Source organism: Triticum dicoccoides, chromosome 1A (genome assembly GCF_002162155.2).
Source record: "Triticum dicoccoides isolate Atlit2015 ecotype Zavitan chromosome 1A, WEW_v2.0, whole genome shotgun sequence".
Taxonomy (NCBI): domain Eukaryota; kingdom Viridiplantae; phylum Streptophyta; class Magnoliopsida; order Poales; family Poaceae; genus Triticum; species Triticum dicoccoides.
This window is the reverse complement of record NC_041380.1, coordinates 10,951,167-10,977,283: the sequence shown is the minus strand read 5'-3', so window position 1 is coordinate 10,977,283 and position 26,117 is coordinate 10,951,167. Positions and strand designations below refer to the sequence as shown.

The 26,117-nt window shown below is 43.5% G+C and overlaps 4 protein-coding genes across 6 annotated transcripts in view; 2 read left to right on the top strand and 2 right to left on the bottom strand.

The window, feature by feature from the left end:
• Positions 1-126, bottom strand: part of LOC119349725 (serine/arginine-rich splicing factor SR45-like) — a 4,020-nt gene extending 3,894 nt beyond the window's left edge. Inside the window, exon 1 of the mRNA XM_037617817.1 lies at positions 9-126. Coding sequence (XP_037473714.1) covers positions 9-126 — 118 coding nt within the window. The remainder of the gene's footprint in view (positions 1-8) is intronic.
• A 4,864-nt stretch (positions 127-4,990) lies between these two features.
• LOC119358419 (phosphatidate cytidylyltransferase 1-like) lies at positions 4,991-11,443 on the top strand. Of its 3 annotated transcripts, none has more exons than XM_037624973.1 (12): positions 4,991-5,191; positions 5,933-6,027; positions 6,479-6,732; positions 6,866-7,017; positions 7,570-7,711; positions 8,404-8,560; positions 8,730-8,777; positions 8,877-8,963; positions 10,271-10,399; positions 10,495-10,551; positions 10,854-10,937; positions 11,045-11,443. In XM_037624973.1, the coding sequence occupies exons 2-12, from the start codon at positions 5,947-5,949 to the stop codon at positions 11,147-11,149; spliced, it is 1,296 nt and encodes a 431-aa protein (XP_037480870.1). In that variant the 5' UTR covers positions 4,991-5,191; positions 5,933-5,946; the 3' UTR covers positions 11,150-11,443. The 3 variants fall into 3 exon arrangements, with proteins under 3 accessions (XP_037480870.1, XP_037480875.1, XP_037480877.1); XM_037624978.1 differs by lacking the exon at positions 4,991-5,191 and adding an exon at positions 5,713-5,836; XM_037624980.1 differs by lacking the exon at positions 4,991-5,191 and adding an exon at positions 5,725-5,839.
• Positions 11,444-12,278: 835 nt separating this feature from the next.
• LOC119294981 (probable glutathione S-transferase GSTU6) lies at positions 12,279-13,336 on the top strand. Its single transcript, XM_037573598.1, has 2 exons — positions 12,279-12,682; positions 12,771-13,336. The coding sequence occupies exons 1-2, from the start codon at positions 12,359-12,361 to the stop codon at positions 13,155-13,157; spliced, it is 711 nt and encodes a 236-aa protein (XP_037429495.1). The 5' UTR covers positions 12,279-12,358; the 3' UTR covers positions 13,158-13,336.
• Positions 13,337-16,539: 3,203 nt separating this feature from the next.
• On the bottom strand, positions 16,540-20,037 carry LOC119294072 (wall-associated receptor kinase 2-like). The gene is made up of 3 exons (XM_037572597.1): positions 19,152-20,037; positions 18,757-18,918; positions 16,540-17,653 (listed from the first exon to the last, which is right to left on the bottom strand). Exons 1-3 carry the CDS (start codon positions 20,035-20,037, stop codon positions 16,665-16,667), a joined length of 2,037 nt encoding a protein of 678 aa, XP_037428494.1. The 3' UTR covers positions 16,540-16,664.
• Positions 20,038-26,117: the final 6,080 nt, after the last annotated feature.

Sequence of the window (26,117 nt, the reverse complement as noted above, 5' to 3'; positions counted from 1 at the left end):
TCACCTGCGGCGGCCGCGGTCGGGAGGGGAGCGGCTGCGGGACGGGGAGGAGACCGAGGAGAAGGAGGAGAGGGAGCGGGAGGAGGGGGAGGAGAGCGAGGGGGAGCGGGAGCGGCGGCCCGCCATCGCCTCGCGTCGCCCGCCGCCGGAGATGTCGCCGGTGTCGGTCGCTCAGTCTATCTGTGTCTTTTTTTTCTTTGAAGCAGTGGGAAGGAAGGTCATGGTTTTGATGATGGCCTACCTGATTTTATTTATTTCTGAGGTTCTTCTCCTGCTTTGGTTCATTGGTTGCCATGTCAATTTTCAGGAGAAAAAAATGTCAATGTTTGTACTTGTGTACAAGTGAGAAAACTTTGTTTGTAGATCTGGTGTGGATGACTGCTGAGGATTAGCCAACCTATTTTCTTATTAGGAGCTAGGTTAGCACTTTGAGAGGTTGTAGTCACCTGTTTTCTCCTTTTCATCAACCCTCTTCATCTTTTGAATCAGACTCGCTCCAGCTAAAGCGCATCCAATTTTCAGAAGAAGAAAAAAGGATATCTCATATGCTTATGTTTATTTTCAAATAGAAGGTCTTAAAAACTTTGTATAAGTCTCGGAAAAAAACTTTCTTTAGAGCATCTACAGCTGGACCCTTTATTCCCCCGAAACGTCCGCCCGATCAGTGCCCGATCAAAAAAAGGTGACCCAACCGGACCATCTCACTTCATTTGAGGATCTTCGTGAACATACTATAGGGCGCGAGTAATTCCATTTATAATCTTGAATCCCTTGCTCCAGTCCATGAATAACACATCCACCACTCAAACAATAAATATCGACTTTGTTTGGAGATGGAAGCTCTGTTGCTCGAACTGTTTGCAGTTCAGCTTTGAGAATTTGGCAACACCATATCCTCGTGAGATATTTCGTTCATGAATAACGATAAAAAAAGGGCATGGATGAGGGCATATGCCCCCCCCCCCCTCCTCGGTGCACTTCACGACGTTGTGTTTATTCAATAGTTATTTATATTTGAGTGGATTATAATCATTATTTACATCATGTAATCACATGTAAATGGTGTATTGAGACTCACCTGGCCGCAAGTTCTGTGATGGTCACTTCATTTGACGATGCATTTCTTGCATTACCTACTAGATTTGGTTCAGAGTTGGTATTGTTCTCCTGGGTGCAAAAGGATGGTCTGGTCATACATGGGAGATACACATCGTTACTTGTGAGCATGAAGATTACTGCTGACATCGAAGGCCTATCGGCCGGCTTTTTCTGAACACATAATAGCCCGATGTGGATGCATTTCAACAATTTGTTATTCTAAAAACAGTTCTTCAATGATGGATCTATCAACTCCATGGCTTTATCCCTCGTCCACTGCTCTAAATTCCACAACAAATTGTTCAGATTTGGTGTGAAAACTTAGCAGCACTATCTCTGACATAGCAATGATTAGACATTAAACTTTGTGAGCAATATATGAGCTTAGAAAGCTTAGAAAATCAACATCTTGATTAGAGTCACAGAATCCGGAGTTTCATCTTCCAGTAACGATCTCTAAAATCGAAACTCCCAGGCTAAATACATCGGACCTGGTCGAATATTGACCACGCATCACGTACTATGGCGACATATACCCACTGAAACAAGAGTGTGATGTTTTATTGTGAAAGTTCAGGACATGGGTGGTTTAACATATACCAATGAATAACCTTCTAGGGACTTACTACACTTGCTATGTTCCATCAATGCAATGAGTAACAAATATGTGATTGAAAATATGTGATTGATCCCCTCCAAATATCTTTGCTAAGCCGAAGTCAGAAATATCTGTTGGAGATATTCCGTTCATGAATAACGATAAAAAATAGATATATCGCCATGTTGTGTTTGTTCAGTAGTTTTTTATATTCGAGTAGATTATAAGCATTATTTGCATTATGTAATCACATATGGATGGTGTATTGAGACTCATATGGCCGCAAGTTCTGTGATGGTCACTTCATTGGCGGACATGAGGCACCCGCCAAGCGCAGTCAACACGATGAACCACCCACTACTCAGTGAGAGTGAGCTCAGAGACGGGGTGACCGGGGATTGGGATGGTCGCGTCCTTCCCAGCCGCGCCTTCGCCCCGTCAATCACGTTGCAATCACAGTGGAGAAGCCTGCACCCCATGGCAGCTGAAAATTGCAGCGCCATGAGCACACCCAGAAGCAACAATGTTGTCTTCCGATGCATTTCTTTCCCTTGGTGGTGGACTGTTGTAGTGCGCGTAGAGGACGGAGGTGGCACACGATTCTCAATTTATAGGGCGGCCGTCAGCTGCTTAGCCGAGTGGCATCATTGGCTATCCCTAAAAAAGCTGATTGGCTAGTACCCCAACGGAACCGGATCTTCAATTCATATGATTAAGGCTAAAATGACGTGAATTGATTTGCATAAATGGTCGGCGGGGCCATAATATTTTGTCAGTGGGAACTGAAACAACTAATGTTAATATGTTTTTGAAAGGAAATGTTATGTATTTTTCTAGCCAGTTGTGCATTGTCCAATCTCATGAAATGATTTTATTTTAGCGAAGTAACGGTATGGTTAACAAGTATATCCAAATTATTGATATTTCATTTGTCAAACATATCTCATTTTTTTGCTATAATTCCCGCAACAACGTACAGGGTATCATCTAGTTATTAATAAAGCAAGATGTGATTATTTGATTATTTTTTCATCTGTTCACCACTGAAAATAACTTTTTTATCCGAGGTGGCACTAAATTTTTGTGCGCCGGTCTACTGGAAACAGAACAATGTTTTATTCAGAATTGCATACATGGGCCACTTGCACTGTAGCCCAGCGAAGTCAGCCCATTTACTTTTCTACCCACGCAGCTGGAAGACCTATTTGTCGCACAGGGCGGCCAATAATCTCAGCTTCACGCAGGGCGCCCCTGGTTGGCCGGCCCGTTTTCCTTTTGTTCTGTCTTCTGTTTCTATTTTTGTTTTTCTGTTCCTTTTTCGTTTTTTCCTGTAATTTTTCCATTCCAATTTTGTTTATTTTTTACTATTTTTCATAAATTCAAATTTTCCAAAAATATTCAGAATTTTGACGATATCCAAATTTTCAAAAAAGGCTTAGAACTCCAAATTTTGGTTCCCATTTAAAAAAATGTTTGGAACTTTAACGATTTTTTATTGTTTAGACATTTGTTCAAATTTCAAACATATCCAAATTTTCAAAAAAATGTTTAGAACTTCAAGTTTTGTTCCCGTTCAAAAAATATTTGGAACTTTAACTTTTTGCTCTTGTTCCGATATTTGTTCAAAATTTCGAAAAATATTTTTCTTAAATGCTTGTCATTTCTGAAAAAGTTCGGTATTCTCAAAAAAATGTTCCAAATTAGGTAAATAATATGATTCAGTGAAATGTTCAGAAATTCAAGGAAAAAGTATTTTAAATAATCCCAAATTGCTTCTTTGTACACAACTGTACCAATTTATATATGTGTGCAAAACTACATGTAGTAATAAGCTGGATGAAGGATGGATGGATTGGTATGTGAGCTAGCTGGAAAAGGACCCTGAATTTCTCAAGATGTAAAAAAAATAGTTGTGCTTTCCAAAATTGTTCGAGATTTTTAAAAAATGTTGGGTGTTAAAAAATGTTCAAAATTTGAAAATATTCATGTTTTAGTGAAATATTCACAAATTAAAAAGATTGTTCGTGTTTACAAAATAAATATTTACTAAAATTGTTCTGAATGTTCAAAACATGTTATTGTTTTTAAAAAATTGTTCACGAATTTAAAAAATGTTTGTGTTTATGTAATAGGTTCATATTTTCAAAAAAGTATTTGTGAATCTTTAAAAATGTTCTCTTTTCAAATTTTGTTTGTGCTTTTCCAAATATGTACGTTATTTTCAAATAACTATTCTCATTTTGTAAAGCTGACCAGGAATTCAAAATTTGTTCATGTTCCCAAGAATATTCGTCCATTCGTAATAATAATAATTTTAAAGTTTCAAAAAAAAAAAGATTTTGATCTGACGTTGCAATAGACTGTACAATGGCGCGATGCACTTGGTCCCTAGTCGATGGTGAGCTAGCTGATCAGCTTAGGGTATCCAGCGAACCGGCTGCTAGAGCATGGCTCTTCTCGATGATTCAAGTGTTATCACATGAAGCCTTTCTGAAGTTGTCCATTACACTATGGGCCATATGGACAGCCCGGAGAAAGGCGATACACGAGGGGATTTTCCAAAGCCCCCAGGCCACTCACGCGTTCATCACTCGCTTCATGTCAGAGCTGGAAACAACCGAAGTAAAGCCAAGGAATGTTGCAGGAGGACAGCAGAGACAGGCAACCAAGGCAAATAGGCGGCCAAGGGCTCCGCCACCGGGGTTTGCAAAGATTCATGTGGATGCAGGAATTCAAAGGTTCAACAGAAAGGGAGCGGCGGCTGCTGTATGTCGTGATGATCAGGGTAATTATTTAGGCAGTTCATCTCTTGTGATTGACAGCATGCACAATGCAGCCACCCTTGAGGCGTTAGCATGCCGTGAAGCTTTTGCGCTGGCGGAAGACCTGTCAATCCACGATTTTGTCATCGCCTCAGATGCGAAGCAAGTTGTTGATGATATAAACAAGAGAAGCAGAGGCAGCTACGGTTCGATCATCACTGAAATCAATGCTAGGTCTGAAATGTATAATTGTAGAATCACTTATGAGGGACGTTTATCAAATAATGATGCTCATAATTTAGCTAGATTTTCTATTAGATTATCTCAGGGGCGCCATTTGTGGCTTTTGCAACCCCATGATGCTTCCTGTATCCCACATAATGTGGTATTCGATGATGAATAAAGCGATTTACCACCCCTCAAAAAAAAAATGAAATCGGCTCCACGCCCACCCTTCCTTTTTTTTTATTCCTCCGACAAAGCAAAGTGGGAAGAAGAATAAAAATCCCACCCCCGCACGCACGCGCACACGCGGCCGCACCACAATCAAATCCATCGCCACGCACGCCCCCACTCAAACCCACAGCCCCCGCTCGGCTCGCCGCCGCCGCCGGGCCGAGCTAGGGTTCCGGCGAGCTCGCCCGCCCGCTCGAGGGGGCCGGGTCAGGGGTTCGCTCCCCGGCCGCGCCCTCCCCTACCTCGCCGAGGGGAACCCGCTTCCCTCCCCTCCCCGGTGAGTTCAGTTCAGGACCCCCGCCCCCTACCTTGCTCGCCGCTCCCTGCCAGTTCCGCGGGGAGAGGGAACCCTTCCCTGCCCGCAAGGCCGCAACCCGCCGCCGCTGCTGCTGCCCGGAGCTCACTTTCCGGAGCTCTTTTGGTCTGTTTCTTAATTCGGAAGTGGGGAATACGTACGCGATCCTGAATGCTGCCTGCTGCTTTGTTGTTGCATACATAGATTCCGCCTTGCCTCTCCGGGGGAGATGCTTAGATTGTTTACTTTGCTGGTTGGTTGATTGACGGCTTGGAGTTAGCTGTAGGTCAGCGGTTGCCGTCAGCAACCAATCGGGGAGTGATTCTGACAGCGATGTGTACCTCCCCTGCTTATTGCGTGGAGTTTGTTTATTGCGTGGGGGCAACGACTGACGGACCCTAAGCGCTTGCTTGTCGTGCCGCGCCACGCCAAGGATGCTGGGGTTGGATGGTTGGCTGGTCCACCGCTGCCCACAAATGCTGGTTTTAGTACTTCCCTGTGGCCCTCACCGGCTTATTGTCCGGGTTGCGAGTTCCGCTCCGCGTGCTCTCCAATTAGCGGTCTGTCTGTTCCGTGGATCATCTATTTGTAAAGCCGTCGGTGGTTGAGCCAACCTGGTGATTCACAGCGGTGTGATCCTCTGTGTTTTACTGCTTGCTGTGAGAATTCACTTTTGTGGGTGAATCTGATCTAACACAACTTGCTGTTGTGACATATTTACAGGCTTGACAGCAGCGATGGAGAAGGAGCTGAGCAGCTCCAGCGACGTCTCTGCGTCTCATGTAGGTCGTGTTAGGAATCGAAGACGCCCTAATGAGGTTGGTTATTTATCTCTTGGAATTTTGTTCCTTTGGCTCAGGCTTCCTTTCCATGTCGTTTAGCAAATGGACAAACTCTCTAGTTTCTCAGGCAGCGTGTTGCATCCACGGCTTTCTGCTGGTCTCTATTTTTCAAGACAAGAGAAAGTTGTTGATCCTTTTCTTCTCCAAATTTACTCATTAATCAGATGGGTATGCTACAAAATCTTCCAGCTATGTTTAAAAAACCAACCCCCAATGTAAAAAAGTGCTTACAATGTGCAGAAAGAAAGAAAGATAAAAAAAATCTTGTACTGCTCTGTTATATTTGTTTATCGCTTGTTCATTTACCGTTGTTAATGGAGTACTTGTTGAGTGATAACATGGGAGCATGCTGCAATGATAGAGTTTCCACCTGCTTTTTGCTGACTACCATGATTTTTTTGGAGCTAATATTATATATTTTCTGCAGGTTACAACCGATGGGAATAGAACAAATGGACCCACTTTGCTTGTCAGCGATCGGAACAAGTATAAGTCGATGCTTATCCGTACATATTCTACTGTGTGGATGATTGGCGGCTTTGCATTCCTAGTTTATATGGGCCATCTTTATATCTGGGCCATGGTGGTTGTCATTCAAATATTCATGGCGACAGAGCTTTTCAACCTACTCAGAAAATCCAGTGAAGAGAAGCAACTGCCAGGGTTCAGGCTCCTAAATTGGTAGGTGTCAAGTCATTCTGATTCTACTATTTGTTTTGAATGGAAAATTTTCAATTAACTCGACGATGTAGCTGCCACCATTGTAATGCTTTTCAAAAAGCATATATAATTTGTTACTGCCATTTCTTTGCAGGCACTTCTTTTTCACGGCAATGTTGTTTACATATGGACGCTTTCTTAGTCGGGAGCTTGTTAACACAGTATCTTCAGATCACTTGTTGTATAAGCTCGTCAGCGGCCTAATAAAGTATCAGATGTTTATTTGCTATTTTCTTTATATTTCAGGTAAGGCACAATATGTTTTGCAATGCATAAATAATGCCAATTAGTAATTATTCACTTCGAAATTTAATATTTTCTTCAGATTTTTTCAGAACATGCTAATATGTGTAAAGACCTAACCCAAAATATAGCAGTCACCACTTTATTACTTTTATGGTCTGCTTGGCTACTTTGGTTATTATATGGTTATAGGTTTTCCAGTCAATGTAAATGATAGTGCACCTGTGGCATTAGCAACTATTTTGCAAACTCCTAGAGTGGAAATATTTATTGATTGAATTGAAGAAATGGAGGTTCAACACCATTTGACCAATTTTGGATGGGCGTTAGGGTTTGGGAATGTTAATAACTAAAATTTTATGTAATGCATGCCTGCCCAAGTAATCTGAAGAACGCAATGTGTTACGCAAAAGCCGATTGTCTTTGGATTTTGCAATTTGTTTGGTTGCTTGAGTTTTGCTTAGACATTCCTCCCTCTAGTAACCTGCTTGTCTTGTCTTGCTAATTTCTATTTCATATCTGCCATAAAAGTAATGTATAATTCCCATGATCCAGGATTTGTATGGTTTATTTTGACACTGAAGAAAAAGACATACAAATACCAGTTCAAACAGTATGCCTGGACACACATGATTCTTTTAACGGTTTTTGCACAATCTTCTTTCACGGTGGCAAATATATTTGAAGGAATGTTCTGGTAAGCCATATATTTATCTTGTTAGCATGCTTATATTTACAATGTTTACTTGCTGACTTGAGTGAAATGTTTATCCATTTCTACCCTGTTTTGACGTTTGACATGTATTTGTTTGGTGTATTTTAAACATCCAAGTTTCTTTGTTTAAAAAGCACCTGAAGTTGTTAAAGTTACATCAAGGTGCCTAATTTCTTGTTCAGCCGTAAAAAGTACTGTTCATGAAGTCCTGGACCTCTTCAACTTACTAGGAGTTTCCCAGATTACCACCCAGTGTGCTTCCTTTACAAAAGCTGTAGCCAAAAGTTTTTACTTCGGTTACAGTGGTAATATCACTGAATTGGCCATATTAACCCATTTGCGATTTTGTTCTAGTAGGAGTCTGACCTACCACTGTAAGAACATCAAGGTCCTCACCAGAAAGAAAAGAAAAGAAAAACTTAGGAGTGCTGGCTGCAACAGCTATACTCAAACTGCTAAACATTTATGTATGTTGCTGTTTGATATATGTGGTTTTTTCTTGTATCTGACTTGAGTTAAGCTACTTTATGGCAATAGCACATCGTTAAGTAATATATACTGTTGAAAAAATTGTCTAATTTGGTTCTATGCATATTAATTAAACGAGTAACTATTAATATTTTAGCATGTGTATCTGACAAACTCCATACATCTTCAATGCTATGCTTGTACAGGTTTCTTCTACCTGCTTCACTCATTGTGATCAATGACATTGCCGCCTATTTATTTGGGTTCTTTCTCGGGAGAACACCATTGATCAAGTTATCTCCAAAGAAAACATGGGAAGGCTTTATTGGTGCATCAGTGACAACCATCATCTCTGCTTTCCTGGTGAGAAGAAGCCCTGGTTTATGTACTTAAGAGATTACTAGTACCTTCAAGGGGTTGAATCTGTAAACAATAATTTATGTTACACATTTGATGCACAAAATGATTCCGGATGCTTCATTTGTAATTCTTTATAATAGCATTTTTCACTTTCACTTATTTTCTCTGGCAGTTAGCAAATGTAATGGGTCGCTCCCAGTGGTTTACATGCCCAAGAAAGGTAACTTATTATTTATTTCAGAATATGACTGCTAGTTGGATTAACAAATTGGTGTCCTGTTGAATTTGTTCTTAGTTTTCATTTTGGAAATATTTTCAGGACCTGTCAACAGGGTGGCTTCAGTGTGATCCTGGCCCTATGTTTAAGCCAGAGCATTATTATCTGGGAGATTGGGCACCCCATTGGGTAAGAAGAAAGATATCCTTTTCAATTTGTTAGTTTTAATACTATTTTCTCTACTATATAGGCTGGCATAAGTATAAAGTTCAAATTTATAAGCCCCCTCCCCTCGCAACCGTTGCCTGAGTCCACAAAAAAAAAACTCGACCTCAAAACTGCCTCACAACCGTTGCCTGAGTCCAAAAAAATAACCTTGACCTCAAAACCGTTTGGTTGCTAACTCTCACTCTTCAGCAAGACAAGGCACATCATTCCCCTTCAGTCAATTTACTCTAGTTTCATTCTTCGTGGCTACTGTGGCGTTTTGACATGCAAGTGGTTTTGTACCACATGTCAACCAATCAGCAGAATCAGCAAATGTAATGGGACTACATGTTCTCTCGAAACTTCTTTCCTCTATTTGTTTCGTTCTCCATGTCTCCTTCCTGCTGCCCTTCCTCGTGAGCCCACCCCGAGAGTGGTCGCAGCAGCCCACAAGGAAGTGGAGCACATCAGCAGCGGTGTGACTCCATTCCTTATCCATGGCGCCTGAACAGAAGCAGCAAAGATAGAAGGATCAGCAGCAGCCAGTCATATGCAGAGAGCATGGCAGAAGCGGCAAGAAAGAATCTTGAGCTGGAGAGGGTCCTGCATCCAGATGGAGTTTAGTTTCTCAGGAGTTATGGAGTTCTCTGCGGTAGTAGTTGGTGTCCATGACATGTTAGTCTCAGTTCTGTGTCAGTTGAAGATTAGAAGTGATATTACTGGTATTCTATGGCATAGACTCCTCTTGATAATTGGAAAGGGTCAACGCTGTGTTCGACAATCAAGAAAAAGTATGTCACGTGTATTTGCTATTTCTCAGTCCATATAGGCCTCAGCCTTATCTGTCTTTCTCCCAACAGTAACTATCCTGATGTGAATCAAGGTTAATAACAGGGCACTTGTTGTGGCTGCTGATGTGTCTGACAAGCAGCATTTACATCAGGGAAGTTTAACATGTAGGTGCCATCTTTATTAAAACCATGAGGCTTTTGGGTAAGGTCAAATCTAGTGCTTGAATGACCAATGAAGATGTCTATCCCATTTTGGTCCGTGAAAGGTTCAGAGAAGCATAATCAGGTCATTTGCATGTGACCAAATGCTCAGCTGAACCAATAGACTATTCTTTTCTCGTATCCATCAAATCCCCCCTGTTTGATGAATTAATGCTACTTCATCATGATAATTGATCTATTTACTTTACCTAGTTGTTTCCTTATTAGTACCATCTTTACGAAGTTTATGGATCTTCTAGCCATGAACTTTATCTGATTACTTGTGTCTCTTGACAGTTTCCATGGAAAGAAGTGTTCCTAATGCCTGTGCAGTGGCATGCTTTAGCCCTTGGTTTGTTTGCATCGATAATTGCACCATTCGGTGGATTTTTCGCAAGTGGCTTCAAGAGGGCTTTTAAAATAAAGGTGCATACTGCTTCAATATCGTTGCTGTCTCTGGGAATACTGAAGTATGAAAATTGTACAGTTCTTGCTTCCATTAACATCTTCAAATTTTATAGGATTTTGGTGACAGTATACCTGGGCATGGTGGAATCACTGACCGAATGGACTGTCAAGTAAGTCACTACAAAGAACATTTACATGCTGGCTATGAAACATATATATGCATATACCTCAACATCTTGGTTCTACTTGTACCTTAATTTTTATGAGGAAGCATGTGGTTAGTAATTCAATTGTGAACCAACTTATTGACGTAAATGTCTAAGCTTATTGTTTAGAGTAAAGAGGAAATTACTGAGAAGGCTTGATTATGCACAAAGTTGAATGAACTTGTTTATTCTTCGATATATCTCATATATTCCTAGCCTGTGCAGTTTAGCTGAAAATAACATTTGTTCTTGTATATTTTCCCCAGATGGTTATGGCAGTTTTTGCGTACATATACCACCAATCGTTCATCTCGCCCCACAATTTCTCTGTTGACGCAATCTTGGATCAGGTCAGTATCTATAGCACCTTGTTGGTTTTCGTTTGATCTTATTATTATTCTGTTCATCGTGGTTCTCATCCATTCATGACCTACTTTTTCTGTTTGCCATGATCCAGATCTTAAGAAACCTGACATACGAGGAGCAGAGAAACTTGTATGAGCAACTTGGGGAGATGTTGGGCAACTTATGCAAAGCTGATAAACTCGCTGCTTGCTTATGAAAAGCACACAACACAAGACAGTAGGCTGGCTGTGTATGTATCTATTTGAGTGCTCGCTCGGTTCGCCGTCATGAATGTAGCTCTAGATTCACCGTGTACAGCATCGTCGTCGTAGCTCCTCTGTACCCTTGTGATGGGAGTGATGGTGTCCTTGTCGAAAACATTGTACAGAATGGATGTATGGACTGTGGTTGATAGGGCTAACTAATTTAATTAGGTGCTTGATTTGCTGTGAACTTGTGTTGCTTTTATTCTCCCCCTGCTATTGATTTATTAATTTGCCCGTTTTGCTCATTTCTCGTAATCGGAGATGGAAAACTTATATTCCTATAAACCCTCACTTTGTTTGTTCGACCATATCGACTATTTGGAGAGCTGTACACAAAATATTTGAAGCCTGCATGTTTCCGTTGCCCCTCTCATCTATGTTAATAGTATGTACTACTACTCTATCTGATTCATTCAAAATATGTGAAGTTCCAGGTTTGTCCTAAGTCAAAAATCTTTTTAAGTTTGACTAGTATGTGGCGTGGAAAATTGTTTGATGTTACATCTTCTTTGCATGTCCTATGTTGCACTATTTGTTTGTAATACAGCCATTTGCATCAACACCCAAATTGCAAATTCATACTGCAGAGGTATTTTGAAAGGGATGGATGCGCTGTTTGGAGAATGACTATTTGGGCATCTGACATGTTCAGACTAGTTCTGTGTGATTGCAGAGTGTGTACGCATGCTTGAAGTTTGTGCGACCAAGTACTACGTTGTATTATATGGGATGGTTTATGTCCTTGTGCAGGACTATTCTTAAGTTGGTTCAGGATGACCGGCTGGGGATGTCAGGGACGACTCTGATAATCTGTTTACTTCCTAGCCTTCCTCTCCAAGGCATGACTAATGTCTTGAGAAGCTTGACATGAAAGTTAACTGGTAATCCGCAAGCAACGACCCACTATTTTTGGTAAACATTGTACAAAAAGTCCACTCAATGTCTGGATATCGTAAACTAAGTGATTGTGGAGGATCATTAGCCTCGACGTTAGCACTGGCCTCATGGATGACGCATTCTTGCCTTCCATACTCCATCACACAAGCTCTACATAAGTCACTCCTCTCGCTATAGCAAGGAACCAAGCAAAACACAGTAAACATCAGTACAATCAAAGTTCAAATCTGCAGCACACACCCATAGCGCGTTGCGGAGGAGAAATGGCTGGCGAAGGTGAGCTGAAGCTGTTGAGTACGTGGGCGAGCCCCTGGGCTTCTAGGGTGAAACTCGCGCTCCACCTCAAGGGCTTGAGCTACGAGAACATCGAGCAGGACCTCAACAGCAAGAGTGACCTCCTCCTCGCGTTCAACCCAGTGCACAAGAAGGTGCCCGTGCTCATCCACAACGGCAAGCCAATCTGTGAGTCGGTCGTCATAATTGAGTACATCGACAAGGCCTATGGCAGCACCGGCCCCTCCCTCCTACCCACTGACCCCTACGAGCGTGCCATTGCTCGGTTTTGGGTAGACTACATTGACCACAAGGTGCTTAAAGTGTCTGATTTGTGTTATCGATTTTACATATGATACGTGGTGAGTTGATCAATGATGCTATTTGTGCGTGTGCATGCAGCTAGTCATCCCGTGGAAAGTGGCGTTCACAGCCAACACTGAGGAGGATAAGACTGAAGCGATAAAGCAAATATTAGTGGGGGTGAATGTGCTAGAGGGGGCTCTCAAGGAATGCTCCAACGGGAAGCCCTTCTTTGGAGGTGATAACGTTGGATACGTGGATATAGCACTAGGCGGCCTGTTGGCGTTTCTGCAAGGAACTGAAGAACTATGTGGTACCAAGCTCTTTGGCACCGCGAATACCCCACTTCTGCTTGCTTGGGTGGAGCGCTTCACTACGCTGGACGCTGCCAAGGTGGCTCTTCCGGACGCCAATAAATTGGTTGTGTTTGCAAGGACAAGGCGGGCCCGGATTGCTGCTACTATAAATGTATCTGTCAAGAACTGAGCTAAGTTGGCACCCAATTGGTTCGGATAATGGATAAAAAATAATACTTATTACAGTTATGTTTGCTGAATAATGTAAGCTGTATTATTATACTTATGCCCGTTGAAAAATGTAAGGTGTATTATCTCTTGTGGGTGTCTCTGACAAACATCTTATCTATGCAATATTGAACTGAATAAGGAAGATGGAATTTTCTCTGATAATAATATCTTCTTTCTTGTTGAGATTTATTTTTGCTTTCACATAGAGGAAGTCTGTGACAATCCACAAGTATAGGGGATGACCGTAGTCTTTGAGGGTAGTATTTCACCTAAATTTATTGATTCGACACAAGGGGAGTCAAAATATATTTATAATCCTTAGCAGTTGAGTTGTCAATTCAATCACACCTGAGAAGTCACTTTCTTGCAAATGATCTTGTTGACATGTCATCTTTGCTCGATTTGAAGAAGGAAGCAAGGAGTATCGCTAAGCTGATTAATAGTTTACAAATCAACAAGATTAGTCGCTTGGCCAATGGGGTAGCTCATTAATTGCAACATTTTGCTTTTTGATAATAGATCGGATGGTATTCTTATTAATGATGTACCGCCCCGTGTGGTGAATTCTGTAATGAACGATTGTAACATCTCTTTTGATTAATTAATATTAGAGGTGGTGTTAAAAAAGAAGAAGTCACTTTCTTGCAGCAATTTATTAGTAGCACGATATTATAGAAGTGGAAATAGTAGTAGCAGTAGTAACAGTAAAAGTAGCAATTTGGTAGCAAGTGTAGCAGCAACACTAATAGTAACCTGAGCAAAGACAACATTATAAAAGCGTAGACATGGAGTAGTGATGGATATTTGTATGAAATTCATTATGTAACGGTCACAACCTAGAGTAATACACAATAGCTCCAATTCAATCATCATATATAGGCATGCATTTCATATATAGCTCCAATTCAATACGTGCATGTGGTAAGAACTTGCATAACATTTTTTGTCCTGCCCTTCGTGGTAGTGGAAGGAAGAGCGGCAGAAGGGAGAGAGGGAACTGCCGCGCGGAAATGTCCCTCCCGCCAAATCTTGCTAGCGACAGAGGTCACCCTCGAGTCGGCCTCCCGCCCCGTGTTTCTAAAGGTTGAGGGGAAGAATTTGCCGCGCCCCGTAATTTTTTTAAAGGCCGCGGTCCGATATTGTATTTGTTCGAGCCATTTTTTTCTCGCAAAACTGTTAACCGGCAGTTATTTTGCAGTTCGGCGCGATATAAGGAGTCTGCTAGAGATGCTCTTAAGTTAACCCATACTAGATGTATGATTGGTGCTGTATATCTTTGTGAGGGCTTTGGAGAACAGATACTAAAATCTTATTTTGGAGTTCAAACCAAGATAACTTTTACCTGTGCCCCTCTTGCTTGTACTAGCCTAACCCGCGCGGCGGCACGCCGCGCTCGATGATCACTCGCAGATATGTTCAATCTACTGATTCAAGAGTGGATCAGTGCATGCTGATTTAATCTTAGAATAATATATAGAGACATTGAAGCAATCGAACATACGAAGCTATTGAAATGTTGCAAATGTAGGGATACAAAGGTACAAATTAAAAGCGGCACACTCTTGAGGCAAACAAATTATTCAAACTACATACAGTTTGCTGCAGACAGGGAACTGTATATAAAAACACAAACACGCTACATAGATAAGCTAGAAGTAGTTGTTAATGGATTAGATCATCCTAGTATATCCTCCTACAGGATTGGTGCCTGTGATAAAATGATAATGTGATTTTGCAAGTTCTTGGATACGTCCGACGGGAGGGTGCGCGCCCTTATATGTGATAATGGGATCGTCGCTGTCTGGGCGTTGGGGATACATACAAAGTGGTAATATATCAAAGAAGCCATTGCATATCTTTGCCAAAATCATTGTCTGTCTTGCAAACTCGTTTTGCTTTGTGCTTACTTGCTGGCGGGCCATATTGAACTGCCATTGCTTTGTTTGAGCCTTCTCTCTTGCTGCAAACAGCCTTTCCTTTGTGACTTCAAGGGCATAGTAATTATGATCATTGATAGAAATACTATGGTCTGCACAGCGCATGCAATGCACGTATGCAACCCGATGAATATATCCCGCTGAATGCAGTGCACGCATGCAACCCGATGAATATACCCCACTGCATGCAGTGCATGCATGCAACCAGATGAATATACCCCACCGACATGCAGTGCACGCATACAACCCGATGAAATGGGCCGGTAAGTGTCAGGTGTTGCCGCAGAGTCCTTTTTGGGCAATAAAACGATGAAGGTCCGATTAATTCTTTCAGTATGCGCATAAAGGTTGTAAAGTTTCTAAAAAACATAAAGGTTGTAGAACTCATCGAAGAAACAGGATGCAGGAATTTCTTGCAAAGCTAAACATGCTTGGATGGAGATATGGTTATTTATGATGTTCGTTAATTCGTGAGTATTAAGTACTGGTCCGTCCAAGGTACAACAAGTCCATTCAAATATCTTGATATCTCATATTAATTGATTCTGGAAAATAATTTGCCTGGACTTTAGTACTAGCCTCACGGATGATGCATTGTTGCCTTCCATACCCCATCACCCAAGAAACCAAGAAACCAAGGCGTTATTCAAAATACCTCTATATAGGTCGCCCCACTCGTTCTTGCAAGAAACCAAGCAATACAGAGCTTACAACACAATTCAAGTTCGCTCTTATATCATGGGACGGAGGGAGTACAACACACCCTTAGTGCATACAGAAAAAATGGGTGACGTCAAATTAGCCGATGAAAATTGAACGGAACTACCGGCACATGGGCGAGGCCCTAGGATTTCAGAGTGAAACTCACGCTCCACCTCAAGGGGTCGAGCAGGACCTTAACAACAACTACACATAGAAAAACCTACTAGTATGGTGCCCTAGAATACCAAACAAAACTAAAGTCATCCTAGGCGTATATGGTATGCAGTTAGCAAAATCCAACCAGGAAACAATGTCTTTTGGTCTTCAGATGGTGGTACTTCCCTTGGCAAATTCGATGGCTGATGCATTAGCTAGGCGAGGTTGCGTTTCAACAACCCTATTATCTTTACTCAACTTTTCCGTTTTGACTTGAATCTTAGAAGCAATCTAAGGCAGGTGTCTCTGCCGAGAAAAAAAAACACTGCATACTGTACTAGTGATGTACCTAACCCATGTATTAAATCACAACCCTATTACAATACAATGTACTCCCTCCGTCCGGAAATACTTGTCCTACAAATGGTTGTATCTAGACTTATTTTAGTTATAAGATGCATCCATTTTATCCATTTCTAGGACAAGTATTTCCGGACGGAGGGAGTAGTCGGGAAATCAATCCATGCATTTGGTCATATGAAATACAAAGTTACTCACTACAGTAGTACAAATTTCTTGGAACAACAAATACAACAATGGTTGACAATGATAGTTACCTATCTTATTCGACTTAACATACATGCTGTTGAAACTCCCATCTGGAAACAAACCTAAGGATTACGGGACCTATGCAGCGTGACAAGGCGACCTGCAACATCTGTCATTGACGGTCTTTGATCTGCTTCAAGGTTAAGACACTGAACAGCAATCTCTACCAACTTGTTGAGAAGTTCCAAATCTCTGGTCGTTGCAATTTCCTTATCAAAGAGCTCAGTCATTGTCTCCCCATTTTGGTGACACTCTAGGAAGCTCCTCACTAGGCTATTATTGTCAGAATGAGTGGCCCTCTTCCTGCTAATGAGCTCTAAGATGACGACCCCAAAACTGTAGACATCACTTTTGTCGGTCAATCGACCTGTTTGTAGGTACACGGGATCCATATAAGACATGTCACCTATGATGTTTCTAGTGTGGTCCTTGCCTTGTGCAATCAACCTTGATATGCCAAAATCCGCGATCTTTGGGGAAAAGTTCTCATCCAAGAGTATGTTTGCTGGTTTGACATCACCATGCAGGATTGTGTTATGGGTTTGTGAGTGCATATAAGCTAGACCATGTGCTGAGTCTTCAAGAATACTTAGACGTACATCCAAGTCAAGAAGCTCCTTGTTGTCAGCTCTATGAAGATTGTCCTCCAAGCTTCCTTTGGAGATGAATTCATAGACTAGCATGGGGTTATCCACTTCGAGGCAACAACCTATAAGCCTTACGATGTTCTTGTGGCTGACTTGAGACAGGATGGTGACTTCATTTGGAAATTGCTCCTTCTCTAGGACACTACGACCATTTGGTTTCTTTACTGCAACGATAACTCCATCAACAACACCCTTGTAAACTTCACCAAAGCCACCTTTACCAATTACATTGCTACTCTTTAAAACTGGTTTGAGATTCCCCCTTGTGTAAATCTTAATAGTTCTAGCTTTCTCTAATGTAAGACCACCATTCTTTTGGTAAAAGTCTTTGGCCTTCTGCTTCTCTTTGCGAAGAACAAAAAAGAATGCCAGAAATGCCAAGACAAGAATGCCACCTATTGCACCTACATGGGCAAAGAAACAAATTTAGAACTATTGTAATAATCAAAGTTTCTCGACATTAATTTGTCTGTCATCCAATTTAACTGTTGTAATGAACAAAATTAAATTTTGTTTTTACTCTTGATTTGAAGTGCGGGCAAATATGTTAAAAAAGTGGATAGCAAGATACATACAAACTGAACCATTCAATTAGGGATCCTAATATGTACCAAGTGGTAGTTACCCTCATGTCTCTTATACTACCATGTACTCCATCCGTTCCCAAATATTTATCTTTTTAGAGATTCCAAATGGACTATCACATACGGATGCATATAGACATATTTTAGAGTGTAAATTCACTCATTTTGCTCCGTATGTAGTCACTTGTGAAATCTCTATAAAGACAAATATTTAGAAACGGGGGAAGTAGTATATATAATAATTTTTCATTCTAAGTATGTTCATATACTATATCTAAGATTTTTCAAAGTGAGATATATGAAAAAAATATTTGTGAGTCCATAATTATTAGTATATTTTGAAAATAACTTCATATTTGTACGTATAAAGTACTCCGTCTGTCCGGAAATACTTGTCCTAGAAATGGTTGTATCCAGACTTATTTTAGTTATAGATACATTCATTGTATTCATTTATAGGACAAGTATTTCCGGACGGAGGGAGTAATATGATAGAAAAGTTACGTACTTCCTCCGTCCGGGTTTATTAGGCCTAAAGACAACTTCTCTTAGACCAAGATATATAGTAATTTGCGCACATTAATTCTTCCATTTCACTCCCAATGCACTCTCTCACATGCATGCAGCCAATGAAAAAACACGCATGAAGTGTATTAATTTCCCAGACATGGCACCAACAACAATGACTTTCAATGCAACCAATGAAATGGTTGCATGCATGCACCTTTCCAAAACGAGGCCTTATAAAAAGGGACATGCTTGTGATGCTGAGAGGCCTAATAAACCCGGACGGAGGGAGTACTACCTAGAATGTGGTACATATAGTACCAAAATATTATTATAAATATATAATTAATCAATCAACAACACCTGTTAAGTACATTGAAAATTAGTAACTCGTGTAGTAGGAGTATGATATATACCTACGGAAATCTGTGCTGCAAGTGGGAACTTTTGAGTGCATCGTTCGGTTCTTGGATCACGACTCCGATAACCTGGAGGGCATTCGCATTTGTAATCTCCTTGGATATCCGTGCAGACACCGTAGCAACCATACTTGGCTGGATCTGCACATTCATCAATATCTGTGTCGCACAATGATAGAAACAATCGTTAATTAGGATATAGATGAATAAACAAAATGGTTTTGTTAGGTCTTAGTAGTTTGAGAGTTTTTTATTCTCCATAGATTCGTAAAAAGTGCATTTTCCAAAGAGAATTGATTTGCATTTCCCAAATTGATTGGGACTTTGATAAGATCTCAGTAGATCGATCGGGACCTGAACGAAAACACAAAATTAAGAATGGTGGGTCTTACCCGTGCATCCGCCGGCAAAGTAGGCGTTTCCCTCGTAGCCATCAGAGCACTTGCAGTTGTAGCCAGGCCCATTGGTGGAATCGACGCAACGGCTGTCAGCGCTCACGCAGGCGTACTGACCCGTCTTGGCCGCTTGCTTGCACGACGGTGTGTCGCCGGGGTTGGAGCTGTTGCCGCGGATGGCCCAGTCCAGCCACACCGGCGAGGTCCGTTTGGTGTCCATCTTGAGGTGGGAGCGGAGGAAGGTGTAGTTGGTCCTGTCGACGAGGAAGGCGTACTCGCAGGGGCTGTAGTCCATCATGGTGGAGTGGTCGTAGGGCCGGAACTTGTAGTAGTTGTGGGTGAGCCCCGGCGGGATGTCGACGTGGCAGCAGCCGACGCCGGCGCAGAGGCCGTCCTGCGCGCTCGCGGAGTTGTTGCAGAAGGACAAGCACCCGGTGTAGTAGGCGTAGCTGTCGGTGCCGCCCTCGGTCTTCCCGCTGCCGGTGTAGGCCATGGTGTTGCAGCCGACGACGACGAGCATGTTGTGCGTGTTGGAGATGCGGTACACGCCGTCCTTGTTCATCTCCGTCTCAGCGTAGCTGAAGTCCTCGGTTGAGCTGGGGCTGGACGCGTTGTAGCAGTGATACCCGATGGGGAGCAGCACCTCGGACTCGTCTGGATCCACGGAGAGGCGCACCACCCGGAGAGGCGTGCCGGCGAGGACAGGGCCGTCCTTGGTGCACTCGATCTCGAAGCCCTTGCGGAAGCATCCTGGGCCGATGCCGAAGGGGTAGGGGATGTCCACGCCGCCGCAGCTCGGCGGACACCCACCAGTGGTCGCGGTGGTAGCTGCCGCTGCCGCAAGGAGCAGCAGTAGTGTCAGTGCCGCCGACATTAGTTGCATGCTCATGCTGGGCCTGGGTGTATCTAACTTTCCTGCAAGTCATCGTTTTTATAAGCAGCGATGAGCACTCCATTTCTTTTTGATAGTTCCTCCAATTAATTCAACTAATTGCTGCCATCCGCATTAGTTAGTAGTACTATTTTCTCCCCCATCCCAAATATTTTTTTCGGGTGACACATTTTTTTCCGAAAAGGAGGAATACCCCCGGCCTCTGCATCTGGACGATGCATACGGCCACTTTATTGATTATAACACAAGACCTTATAAAGTCGTACAACAGTAAGACCAAAGCCACCATCTTCGCAACCTCTGTCGCTACTCCTATCTAACTGATGAAGGGGCGCTGATGGTCTGGGCCTAATACCAAACAGACCTCGCAGCCAAACCTAACATCTGAGACCTGAGGTCCCAACCAGGTTCTGTCAAAAATAAACTGAAGCAGAAAAAATACTATCCTAACCAACTAAAGTTGCCATCCTCACATAACTAAACTTGCCGTCGAAAATGTTCGGAGTTGCCATGTGCTCGTACATGACGTTTGGACGTTATCAAGATCTTTTACAAACGACTCGTAGTCACCTGGACCCTGAAACCCCAACTAATTGACCCCATATGAGCCTGGCCGCGTGCACGCTTCTCTCTCACAAGAAACTCTGGCCAAATGTCAATGAGGTGAAGTACATGACATGCTACGTTCCGCCGGTTATCCTTGTGAACAAATCATAAGCAAATACTACTATGCCAGTAATGCATGGCATCTTTCATTTTTTGGACAGCCAATGTACTCCAACTAGCGCTGACACCTATTGTATAATAGTTCTTACGGGATTGAGCATCCCAAGGATCAAGAATCTTATAGCTCATAATCTTGCAAAGAAGCTTTCTCTAATAGAATTGCCTCTAGTTGCCAGAAATCCAGTTCGGCTTTTGGGAGCATATGCTCATGAGTCATGCCCACTAAAAATGCTTTTTGCAAATGTCATTTGAAAATAATTTATTCATTGTCACACCGAAATGCTCCAGATGTATCTCCAAAATGGCTTTTGAAGCCATCTCTTTTCCTGGAGGAAACTTGATCTCTGTACATTGCCTAGGTTGCTATAAAATATGTGGAGCCCTCTTTTGAGGGTTGTTGCCATGCTTGCCAAAAAAACTAAAAATAAATAAAAAAGATGGAATATGCGATCTTTTCCATATAGGTGTGGCAAGCTCAAAGTCAATGGCCACACTGAACTCTTTACTAAAGAGTGCTCCTATTGAGGATTTGCTAGGTCCTTTGATCAGTCATAATTTTTTTGTCGTGGTTAATGCTTGCGGCCCCAAGTTGCCTAAACCAGTCTAACTAATGCAGTTGTATCCACACTTTTCTTTGTCAACACAAATTAGGCTTTGGTCTCAATGCAACGATGCCTCTCGATATTGGAAATTTGCAAGGGCATGCACTTGCCCAGTCGCGCCAGCCGTCTGATTGCCTCACGATCGACAAAGTCGTTGGATCCCGCACCAGGGCACATTAAGTAAAGTTTTAGTTTCTGAAACTTACAATTTTGTCAGCCGCTTGTTCTAAAACTTACGAGATTGTCAGCCGCTCGTACCAAGTTACACAAGTTAAAACTTAAAACTTACTGTATTGCTGCTCACAGGTTGTAAAATGTACGTTTTTGCCGATCGCTTGTAAAGTTTCAAAAGCTGAAACTTAATGAAATGTGAACAGTCCGTTGAAACATATTCAAAATGTAATTTAATTTGGACTTTTCAATCAAAAGATATGAAAGATAAAAAATTGAAAGAATTCTTTTCTCTCTCGATACCTATGTGCATCCTCTACTGAATTATCCTTGTGACAATTTTAAAATTATTCATTCAAATGCATTTCAGGAAGTTCAGCTCTATAAACTACGTTTGAAGTGTTCACGATTCAGATTATTTACAGAAACACTCGTCCAAGAGTAATGTTGATCATAGAAGGTTGAAAGAGCTCAAGATTTTAACACTGACACGGAAAAATTTTCTGAAGAAATTATCGGCAAAAGAAAAGAAAAAAGCCAATGGCTTAGATCAAATTCTTCCTCAAGGGGTGCAGTATCGATGATTTGCCAGGTCCTTGGACCGATCATCATTTATAAATATCACAAGTGGCGTTAATATACAACATCTTTGTTTTTTTGCGGGTAAATACCTGATCTTACAGGCTGTGCCATCTCCGTCACTTCTGAGATAAAGATCTGTTCATATGCGTATAAACCTAACTGCTTAAGGTATTGATTGCGGTTGTCGTGTACTTGCAACATGCAAGTTGCATTTTTAAATGACTTACACTCATGCTTGACCTACTACTACAACACGATGCATAGAGTTGCTTTGTCTTGGTGAAGGTAGCGTACACACTACACACTGTGTAAATTGCCCCATTTTCCAAACGACTCACAGTCACGCTAGCGGCTGGTTTGACCTCGAAACCCCAACTAATTACAGCCATTGCATGTGAGCTTGGTGCCGTTCACGCGCATTAAACGGATCAAGACAAAGTTTTTGTCTATCGAGAAACTCTATCCAAAGTCAATGGGGTGAGATCCGGAGGACTTGTGAAGTCCCGTCGGTCATCCTTAAAAAAGCATAACCAGAAAGCACTCCATATGCCAAGCTCAAAGTATGACATTGCTTTTCATTTACATGCATTTCAGATAGAAAAGGAAATACACATTTCAACTCTAAACTACTCCCTCTGTATCTAAGTATAAGACGCCTGTCAGTTTAAATTAGATTGCAAAAATGTCTTATAAACCAATCTAATAAATGTAGTTGCATGATTGCATGTGTCGGGGGATGGCCCCGAGCAGGCAGCCGAACCTCAATCCCTTTTTAAAACATCGGGGCAAGCTAGGCCCCTCAATCGGGCTCGCCAACCCGCCGGCTCCCCAGCGCGAGCAGGCCCGGTACCGCGACCCGGCCCAGCCGACTGGCGCTTGCCGGCTGGTCACAAGAAGACAACTACCAACGACCAGCGGGCATGGCTACAATGCGTCTCCCTTTACGCCGGCCCCGGTGGGCACGGCAACAGTGCACCCCATGCCCCTGTCCGGGGCGAGCGCTGTCTCAGCGACGCAACCCTGTAGCAGGGTGGCACTGACCGTCCATTGAGGCCTGGCGCGGCGTGCCACAATACCAAGTAGCCGGCCATACCCGCGCCCGGCGGCCCCGGTACAGCCCGCACCCGGTGAACATGGCGAGACCCGCATCCACGGACCCGGCAGGCCGGCGGCCCCCACTGCCGGCTCCCTGAGGATGACACTAGGGACCCGCACCTTTGTATCTTTACCATTGTAACACTGTGGGTCAGCCTATAAGACCCCCCAGGAGCCCTCCATGTACACGGGCAACAAATAGGCGATCATCAGTAGAATCCACTCACACATACGAGCCAGAGTAGAGGACCAGTTTCCTCTTCCTCCACCCAAACAGCTCCAGGAACAACTCTGTAACCAATCACATATCATCCATTCAGCAGGACTAGGGGTGTTACCTCCCACGGAGGGCCCCAAACCTAGGTACGTCTCGTGTCAAACACCAGCGCGTGCCAACCTCGCCTCTGAAACCCACCGACGCTCTTGTGTCTCCCCCCACTTTTTGCCATCCCATGGCATTTGTCGCGAGATCATCACGACAATTGGTTCCCACCGTGGTGCTGCTCGCGGCACCGGCCGGACTCAAGTTCCAGACGAGGCCCTTCATCGACTCCGGCGAGCGCATTGTGCATGGCCTGGTCCCCGCACTCGGCATAGCGCCGGCCAGCCTTGTAGGCTCGTCCGCCATCCCCTTCGGCGCGCAGCGCGTCTTCGTCACGCTCACCCTAGTGCGTACCCCAACGAGGTGCTCAACTTCATCGACTCCCATGTCCCCGTCGGTTGCGCCATCTCTAGCGATGTGGTGGACCTCTGCACTTGCGTGGAGGTGCTCACCACCGGCTCTACCTCCTCTTCGGCTAGCACCGCAGCCAAGGCCGCCGCGACCCGCACCATCCTGGCTGATGCGCTATGCACGACGTTGCAGAACCTCAGCATCCCCATCACCACCGACGTCGACGCCACCTAGGCCAGGGCTTGGCTTGACGAGGAGCGCGTGCGCCTGCTAGACGAGGCCATGTCGCTCGCTGCTACGCAGCGTCGGCAGGAGTCCGCTCAGCGGGAGCGCGATGCCGCTTACGGCTTCATGTCGACTGCGGCCGAGCCTAGCCGGGTCGCCGAGGCGCGTGCCCTAATACGTCTCCAACGTATCTATAATTTTCGATTGTTCCATGCTATTATATTATCCATCTTGGATGTTTTATATGGATTTTGGTACTATTTTATATCATTTTTGGGACTAACTTATTAACTTAGTCCTGAGTGCCAGTTGTTTTTTTTATTTTTGTCATCTATAGAAATCCAGTATCAAATGGAGTCCAAACGGAATAAAACTTTACGATGATTTTTCTTGGTCCAGAAAAACCCAGGAGACTTGGAGAGGAGGCCAGAGGAGCCATGAGAGGGCCACAAGCCCTGAGGGCGCGCCCCCAGGCTAGTGGGCCCCTAGGGACTCCCCTAACCCTCATTCTTGTTCTATAAATACCGAAATATTCCTTCTACATCAGAAGCGTCCACAAAAATACTTTTCCGCCGCCGCAAGCTTCTGTTCTCGTGAGATCCCATCTTGGGGTCTTTTTTGGCACTCTACCGGAGGGGGATTTGATCATGGAGGGCCTCTACACCAACCTTGCTACCCTTCCGATGATGTGTGAACCACATATCTACGGGTCCATTGCCAGTAGCTAGATGGCTTCTTCTCTCTCTTTGATCTCCAATACAATGTTCTCCTCGATGTTCTTGGAGTTCTATCCGATGTAATCTTCTTTTGCAGTGCGTTTGTTGAGATCCGATGAATTGTGGGTTTATTATCAAATTATCTATTAATATTATTTGAGTCTTCTCTGAACACTTTTATGCATGATTATGACAGCTTTGTATTTCTCTCCGATCTATTGATTTGGTTTAGCCAACTAGATCGGTCTATCTTGCCATGCGAGAGGTGCTTTGTGATGGGTTCAATCTTGCGGTGTCCTCACCCAGTGACAGCAGGGGTAGCGAGGCACGTATTGTATTGTTGCCGTTAAGGATAAAAAGATGGAATTTATATCATATTGCTTGAGTTTATCCCTCTACATCGTGTCATCTTGCTTAAGACGTTACTCTGTTCTTTTGAACTTAAAACTATAGATGAAGGCAGGAATCGGTCAATATGTGGAGTAATAGTAGTAGATGCAGAATTATTTCGGTCTACTTATCATGGACGTGATGCCTATATTCATGATCATTGCCTTGGATATCTTCATAACTATGAGCTTTTCTATCAATTTCTCAACAGTAATTTGTTCACCCACCGTATACTTTGCTTCAAGAGAGAAGCCTCTCACTACAGGAAACAAAGAATTTGCCATCAGTCAGCTCTTTGCCGCCTTCTAGCGAATGACAAAGAAGGCCTTCACCGTTTGCTTATAAAAAATGGACGGCAAAAAACTGGCTCACGACAAAGATCCTATTTGCCATAAGCCAATTCTTTGCCGTCTGCTGGCAGACGGCAAAGATTCTTTAACGTCTGCTAGCCCGCGGCAAAGAGGTGGGTGGGGTCCAGTGGAGGCCTAAACCCTAACAGCCCACCAGCCCCACTTCTTTGCCGTCTGCTAGCGGACGGCAAAGAATCTTTGCCGTCTGCCAGCAGATGGCAAAGAATTAACTACCTAATGGCCGTTACCCCCCCCACGCCTCTCTCTTCTCTCTCTCTGTCCCTCCGCTCGACCCTCAAATTGAGACGCCCCGCGACCGCACCGCTGCCGCACCACCTCGCCGCCCCGGAGCACCGCGGCCCCGTCACCGCACCTCACCGTCGCCCCGTCGACCTCGCCGTCCCACCGCCCCATCGCCCCCGCCGCCCCACCGAGCGTCCCCGCCGCCCTGCGTCCTCGTCGCCCTCGCCTCCCTGCCCCAGGCCACCTCGCCCCCTCCTCCACCGGTGCCCCCCGAAGGTGAGCTCTCCTTTTTTATTCT